The sequence below is a fragment of the Micromesistius poutassou genome (assembly GCF_964030765.1).
Source record: "Micromesistius poutassou genome assembly, chromosome: 19".
In the NCBI taxonomy this organism is placed as follows: Eukaryota; Metazoa; Chordata; class Actinopteri; order Gadiformes; family Gadidae; genus Micromesistius; species Micromesistius poutassou.
Window position 1 is genome coordinate 226,371 of NC_140289.1, and position 7,532 is coordinate 233,902.

The 7,532-nt window shown below is 59.6% G+C and overlaps 2 protein-coding genes across 2 annotated transcripts in view; one reads left to right on the forward strand and one right to left on the reverse strand.

Annotated features, from left to right (window-relative positions):
* tube1 (tubulin, epsilon 1) overlaps positions 1-541 on the forward strand; it is a 10,769-nt gene extending 10,228 nt beyond the window's left edge. The window contains exon 13 of the mRNA XM_084484053.1: positions 402-541. The gene's annotated coding sequence lies outside the window, so the exon portion shown is untranslated. The remainder of the gene's footprint in view (positions 1-401) is intronic.
* Positions 496-7,532, reverse strand: part of ccn6 (cellular communication network factor 6) — a gene marked incomplete at its 5' end in the record, with an annotated part of 7,254 nt that continues 217 nt past the window's right edge. The window contains 5 exon segments of the mRNA XM_084484208.1: positions 496-811; positions 2,695-2,867; positions 6,396-6,623; positions 6,801-6,822; positions 6,824-7,123. Of these exon segments, the coding sequence (XP_084340334.1) occupies positions 503-811; positions 2,695-2,867; positions 6,396-6,623; positions 6,801-6,822; positions 6,824-7,123 (1,032 nt within the window). The 3' untranslated portion in view covers positions 496-502.

Genomic DNA, 7,532 nt, shown 5'->3' on the forward strand with positions numbered 1-7,532 from the left:
TGTCTGTCTGTATGACTTTCTGTCTGCCTGTCTGTCTCTTTCTCTCTGTCTCTGTCTCCCTGTCTGTCTGTCTGCCTGTCTGTCTGTCTCTCTCTCTCTGTCTGTCTCCCTGTCTGTCTGTCTGTCTCTCTCTCTCTCTGTCTGTCTCTCTGTCTGTCTCCCTGTCTGTCTGTCTGCCTGTCTGTCTCCCTGCCTGTCTGTCTGCCTGTCTGTCTCCCTGTCTGTTTGTCTCTCTCTCTCTGTCTCTCTCTCTCTCTCCCTGCCTGTCTCCCTGTCTGTCTGTCTGCCTGTCTGTCTGTCTCCTAACAGCACAGTGCGTTCTCTACGTGAATACACGTCTACGCTACGTCTAACATACGTGATACATCATCTGCGTGTGTTCCTGTCTCCCGCGTCCCCAGGCTCTTCTAGAAGCTCCGCCTCCCCCCTCCTCCTCCTCCTCCTCCTCTGGAAGCTCCTCCCTCCTCCTCTCTCTGGAGACTCCGCCCTCCTCCCCCCTTCATCACAGGAAGTGCAGCTCGGTGAACATGTCCCCGGGGTCGTCGCACTTCCTGCGGCAGACGCAGGACGTGATCCACTGCATCTTCCAGCGCACGCCGGCCGCCCCCTTGCACCGGAACTCCAGGGTGCGCATGCTGGAGGCGTCGGGCACGCAGCAGCCGCCGCCGCCGCCGCCGCCGCCGCCGCCGCCGCCGCCGCACAGGCCGCAGTAGGTGGGCCTCACCCGCTGGGTGCTGCTGCACCCCGACAGGACCAGACGCTCCGCACGCCGCGCCGGGACCTGGGCGCGGCACGTCTTCCCCTTGGGGGCCTGGGGGGGGGGGGGGGGGGGTCACGGCAGAGGTCACGCCAGAGGTCACACAGAGCAGGCGGTCGGTTCAGTCTGGACTCTAACGATCCGTCCTGTGGGTCCGTCTTGTTGATCCGTCATGTGACCACAAGCCTGTTTCTGGCGTCAACGTGTGAAAGTCTTTTGGAACGATTAAACACAACGAAACATTCAAACAAACAAAGTGCTGTTACTGCTACGCCCCGCTGCACACTGTTCACACCCCCTCTGTTTACATGAGGGAGCTAGGCTAGCCGGTTAGCTCAACGCCCCTGAGCTAGGGCTAGCCGGTTAGCTCAACGCCCCTGAGCTAGGCTAGCCGGTTAGCTCAATGCCCCTGAGCTAGGGCTAGCCGGTTAGCTCAATGCCCCTGAGCTAGGGCTAGCCGGTTAGCTCAACGCCCCTGAGCTAGGGCTAGCCGGTTAGCTCAACGCCCCTGAGCTAGGCTAGCCGGTTAGCTCAACGCCCCTGAGCTAGGCTAGCTGCTCACCTTGATGCTCCTGAGCTAGGCTAGCCGGTTAGCTCAATGCTCCTGAGCTAGGCTAGCCGGTTAGCTCAATGCTCCTGAGCTAGGCTAGCCGGTTAGCTCACTGCCCCTGAGCTAGGTTAGCCGGTTAGCTCACTGCCCCTGAGCTAGGCTAGCCGGTTAGCTCACTGCCCCTGAGCTAGGCTAGCCGGTTAGCTCAATGCTCCGGAGCTAGGCTAGCCGGTTAGCTCAATGCCCCTGAGCTAGGCTAGCCGGTTAGCTCAATGCTCCGGAGCTAGGCTAGCCGGTTAGCTCAATGCCCCTGAGCTAGGCTAGCCGGTTAGCTCAATGCCCCTGAGCTAGGCTAGCCGGTTAGCTCAATGCTCCTGAGCTAGGGCTAGCCGGTTAGCTCAATGCCCCTGAGCTAGGCTAGCCGGTTAGCTCAATGCTCCTGAGCTAGGGCTAGCCGGTTAGCTCAATGCCCCTGAGCTAGGGCTAGCCGGTTAGCTCAATGCCCCTGAGCTAGGCTAGCTGGTTAGCTCAATGCCCCTGAGCTAGGCTAGCTGGTTAGCTCAATGCCCCTGAGCTAGGCTAGCCGGTTAGCTCAATGCTCCTGAGCTAGGCTAGCTGGTTAGCTCAATGCCCCTGAGCTAGGCTAGCTGGTTAGCTCAATGCCCCTGAGCTAGGCTAGCCGGTTAGCTAAATGCCCCTGAGCTAGGCTAGCCGGTTAGCTCAATGCCCCTGAGCTAGGCTAGCCGGTTAGCTCAATGCCCCTGAGCTAGGCTAGCCGGTTAGCTTAATGCCCCTGAGCTAGGCTAGCCGGTTAGCTCAATGCTCCGGAGCTAGGCTAGCCGGTTAGCTCAATGCCCCTGAGCTAGGCTAGCCGGTTAGCTCAATGCTCCTGAGCTAGGGCTAGCCGGTAAGCTCAATGCCCCTGAGCTAGGCTAGCCGGTTAGCTCAATGCTCCTGAGCTAGGGCTAGCCGGTTAGCTCAATGCCCCTGAGCTAGGGCTAGCCGGTTAGCTCAATGCCCCTGAGCTAGGCTAGCTGGTTAGCTCAATGCCCCTGAGCTAGGCTAGCTGGTTAGCTCAATGCCCCTGAGCTAGGCTAGCCGGTTAGCTCAATGCTCCTGAGCTAGGCTAGCCGGTTAGCTCAATGCCCCTGAGCTAGGCTAGCTGGTTAGCTCAATGCCCCTGAGCTAGGCTAGCCGGTTAGCTAAATGCCCCTGAGCTAGGCTAGCCGGTTAGCTCAATGCCCCTGAGCTAGGCTAGCCGGTTAGCTCAATGCCCCTGAGCTAGGCTAGCCGGTTAGCTCAATGCCCCTGAGCTAGGCTAGCTGCTCACCTTGATGCTCCTGAGCTAGGCTAGCCGGTTAGCTCAACGCTCCTGAGCTAGGCTCACCTTGAGGCTGCGCAGCAGGGTCTTGTTGCAGGGCCTCAGCAGACACAGCCGTCGGTCCTTCCTCATCTCACACTTGGCGTTGTCGTTGGTGACGCGGACGGACATGCCCGGCCCGCAGGTCCTGGAGCAGGGGCTCCAGGGCGTGGTCTGCACCAGGCAGTTCCTCTTCCAGGCTAAAGGAGGATCCCTGTAAGCTTTGATTTGGGCCGGGGGTCAACAGCGCTCTGGACAAGACCCGGACCTGCTCCCAGACTAGACCCTATAGACTAGACCTAGACTAGAGACTAGACCTGCTCCCAGACTAGACCCTATAGACTAGACCTAGACTAGAGACTAGACCTGCTCCCAGACCAGACCCTATAGACTAGACCTAGACTAGAGACTAGACCTGCTCCCGACTAGACCCTATAGTCTAGACCTAGACTAGAGACTAGACCTGCTCCCGACTAGACCCTATAGTCTAGACCTGCTCCCAGACCAGACCCTATAGACTAGACCTAGACTAGAGACTAGACCTGCTCCCAGACCAGACCCTATAGACTAGACCTAGACTAGAGACTAGACCTGCTCCCAGACCAGACCCTATAGTCTAGACCTAGACTAGAGACTAGACCTGCTCCCGACTAGACCCTATAGACTAGACCTGCTCCCAGACCAGACCCTATAGACTAGACCTAGACTAGAGACTAGACCTGCTCCCGACTAGACCCTATAGTCTAGACCTAGACTAGAGACTAGACCTGCTCCCGACTAGACCCTATAGACTAGACCTGCTCCCAGACCAGACCCTATAGACTAGACCTGCTCCCAGACCAGACCCTGTAGACTAGACCTAGACCAGCTCCTAGACCTTCTCCCAGACCAGACCCTGTAGACTAGACCTGCTCCCAGACCAGACCCTATAGACTAGACCTAGACTAGAGACTAGACCTGCTCCTAGACCAGACCAAATAGACTAGACCTAGAGCCATGTACTAGACCCAGGCCTAGCTAGACTAAGCCTAGGCCAGCCACTAGACCAGCTCATTCATTCAACCAGCTACTAGACACAGACTGGACCAGCTTGACCACACCTAAACCAGCTACTAGACCAACACTACACAAGACAAGACAACTTATTATTGGCCAAGTATGCTCACACATACAAGGAATTTGGTCTCTGCATTTATCCCATCCGTGAATTAGTGAAACACACAGAGCACACACACACAGTGAACACACACACAGTGAACACACACACACACACACACACACAGTGAACACACACACAGTGAACACACACAGTGAACACACACAGTGAACACACACAGTGAACACACAGTGAGGTGGAGCACACACTAACCCGGAGCAGTGAGCCACTACAGTTACAGCGGGGCTCGGGGAGCAGTGAGGGGTGAGGTGCCTTGCTCAAGGGCACTTCAGCCGTGGACGTGGGCATGGGAGAGCAGTGCTCAACCACTTCCCCCGCCCACATTTTTCCTACTGGGTCGGGGATCGAACCGGCAACCCTTCGGTTTAAAAGGCCGAAGCCCTAACCAGTAGGCCACAGCTGCCACACCTAGCCCTACTCTTAGACCTTGACCACACCTAGACCTACCCTCTGACCTAGACCAGGCCAGTGCAAGAAAGACCTGGCTGCCACTACACCTACCCAGACCAACCTCTTCGACAGACAGGGGCTCGGACCTAACCCAGACCGGCCCACGTGGACTTGAGTCAACGAGCGGCGTCCTGCCGCCGTGTACCTCGTTGAACTAGCTGTCCGTTAATTGGTGTATTTGTGTAGTGGTGGGGGTCTCAGGGTGGGTGCAGAGTGGAGCCATGTGTTCTGCTGGGGGTGAATGGGCCTCTTGTTGGACACAGAGCGCAGTGTTCCGGCACGCGGCGGCGGAGAGCGAGCTCCACCCCCCCCCCCCCGCTCCACCCCCCCCCCACGGGAGGAGTCGCTCTCATGTGAACAGGAACACGTTAGGAACCGCTCTGTGTGTCTCAGGGAGGGGGGGCTGACGGAGGGGAGGGCGGGGAGGGTGGAGGTGAGGGAGGTGGTGTGTGGATGGAGGTGGAGGTGAGGGAGGGTGGAGGTGAGGGTGAGGGAGGTGGTGTGTGGATGGAGGTGAGGGAGGGTGGAGGTGGAGGTGAGGGAGGTGGTGTGTGGATGGAGGTGGAGGTGAGGGAGGTGGAGGTGAGGGAGGTGGTGTGTGGATGGAGGTGGAGGTGAGGGAGGGTGGAGGTGGAGGTGAGGGAGGTGGTGTGTGGATGGAGGTGAGGGAGGGTGGAGGTGGAGGTGAGGGAGGTGGTGTGTGGATGGAGGTGGAGGTGAGGGAGGTGGAGGTGAGGGAGGTGGTGTGTGGATGGAGGTGGAGGTGAGGGAGGGTGGAGGCGGGTGGGGGATGGGGAGATGGAGATGTGCAAGCTGGTGTTGCTGGGGGTGAGGGTGGCTGGAGGTGAAGGTGCTGGTGTGTTTCTGGAGGTGAGTGTGGGTGGAGGTGAGGGAGGTGGAGGGGAGGATAGGTGAGAGCTGGTGTGTTGGTTGAGGTGGGTGGAGGTGGAGGTGGAGGTGAGTGTGGGTAGAGGTGAAGTGGGTGGAGGTGAGGGAGGGTGGAGGTGAGGCAGGGTGGAGGTGAAGGAGGTAGAGGTGAGGGTAGGTAGAGGTGAAGTGGAGGAAGAGTCGAGGAAGGGTGGAGGTGAGGGAGGGTGGAGGTGAGGGAGGTGGATGGAGGTGGAGGTGAGGGAGGTGGAGGTGAGGGAGGGTGGAGGTGAAGGAGGTAGAGGTGAGGGTAGGTAGAGGTGAAGTGGGTGGAGGTGAGGGAGGGTGGAGGTGAGGCAGGGTGGAGGTGAAGGAGGTAGAGGTGAGGGTAGGTAGAGGTGAAGTGGGTGGAGGTGAGGGAGGGTGGAGGTGAGGGAGGTGGAGGTGAGGGAGGGTGGAGGTGAAGGAGGTGGAGGTGAGGGAGGGTGGAGGTGAAGTGGGTGGAGGTGAGGGAGGGTGGAGGTGAGGCAGGGTGGAGGTGAGGGAGGTGGATGGAGGTGGAGGTGAGGCAGGGTGGAGGTGAGGGAGGTGGAGGTGAGGGAGGGTGGAGGTGAAGGAGGTAGAGGTGAGGGTAGGTAGAGGTGGAGGTGGGTGGAGGTGAGGGTGGGTGGAGGTGAGGGAGGGTGGAGGTGAGGGTGGGTGGAGGTGAGGGAGGGTGGAGGTGAGGGAGGTGGATGGAGGTGAGGGAGGTGGAGGTGAAGGAGGTAGAGGTGAGGGTAGGTAGAGGTGAGGGTAGGTAGAGGTGGAGGTGGGTGGAGGTGAGGGTGGGTGGAGGTGAGGGAGCTGATGTGTTCCTGTTTGTTGACTGAGGTTCGGGGAGTTCAGCAGCAAACACAACACCGCGGTGACTCCACCCAGAGCCATACCACAAGGTGGGCGCACCCAGCCCCCGGCATGAAGCCCCCACCACACTCACTACACATGTGTCCATTCAGGGCAACTTGTCCTGAGAGCTCTGCTGAATGAGTGCCGTGACTCTGACACGTTCCAGAGATTAGTGGTCACTGTGTTTCGCGTGGGCCCATGGCCCGAGGCAGCGTGGATCCTAACAATCGCTTCTGTTTTACCCTCACCTGGTGTCTCCTCCCCTCACCTGGTGACTCCTCCCCTCACCTGGTGACTCCTCCCCCTCACCTGGTGTCTCCTACCCTCACCTGGTGACTCCTCCCCTCACCTGGTCTGTAGCTGGTGTCCTGCAGGTTCTTGCGGGCCCCGGGGCCGCCGAGGAGCCCTGCTGGTTTCGGGGGGGCGGAGCCTAAGAGGCCCGCGGGTGTCTGGGTGAAGGCGGGGGTGCAGCCGATGGCGCCGGCGATGCAGGTGCACTTGTAGAGCGGGCTGGGCTGGAAGGCGTGGCCGTTCTCGAAGTGGCGCCCGTTCAGATCGCAGCCCACCGCCAGCATGTCTGGAGACACAGCAGCGGTCAGACTGGGGCCCTACACCTCTCCTAGGGGCCTTATTACTCAGAGAGGGGCCCCAGACTTCAGATAGGGGCCCTAAACATCAGAGAGGGGCCCCAGACATCAGAGAGGGGCCCCAGTCTTCAGATAGGGGCCCTAAACATCAGAGAGGGGCCACTCACAGGCGCAGACGCCCACTTGGAAGCCGGGGCCGGTCGGCGGCGTAGTCGCAGTAGAGGCCCTTGTGGGGGTCACACACGTCCCTCTCGTTGCAGGCCTGGCGGTGCTGCCGGGCGCAGCTCTTGCAGCAGCCGCAGCCGTCCAGCACGGCGCTGACCCCCGGCGCGCACGCCGCCCGGGGCCCGCAGCGGCACGGCCACTGGCACACCGGCCGCCGCTCCCCGGGGGCCACGGCCTGGCTCTGGGCCCCGCTCACACGCTGCAGGGAGGAGAGGGCCCTGGTGTTACACAGTGGAGAGACCTCGCCCTCAATAGAGACCTCACCCTAAGGTACAGTAGAGACCTAACCCTAAGGTACAGTAGAGACCTCGCCCTCAATAGAGACCTCACCCTAAGGTACAGTAGAGACCTAACCCTAAGGTACAGTAGAGACCTCGCCCTCAATAGAGACCTCGCCCTCAATAGAGACCTCACCCTCAATAGAGACCTCACCCTAAGGTACAGTAGAGACCTCACCCTAAGGTACAGTAGAGACCTCGCCCTCAATAGAGACCTCACCCTAAGGTACAGTAGAGACCTAACCCTAAGGTACAGTAGAGACCTCACCCTAAGGGTACAGTAGAGACCTCACCCTAAGGTACAGTAGAGACCTAACCCTAAGGTACAGTAGAGACCTAACCCTAAGGTACAGTAGAGACCTCGCCCTCAATAGAGACCTCACCCTGAGGTACAGT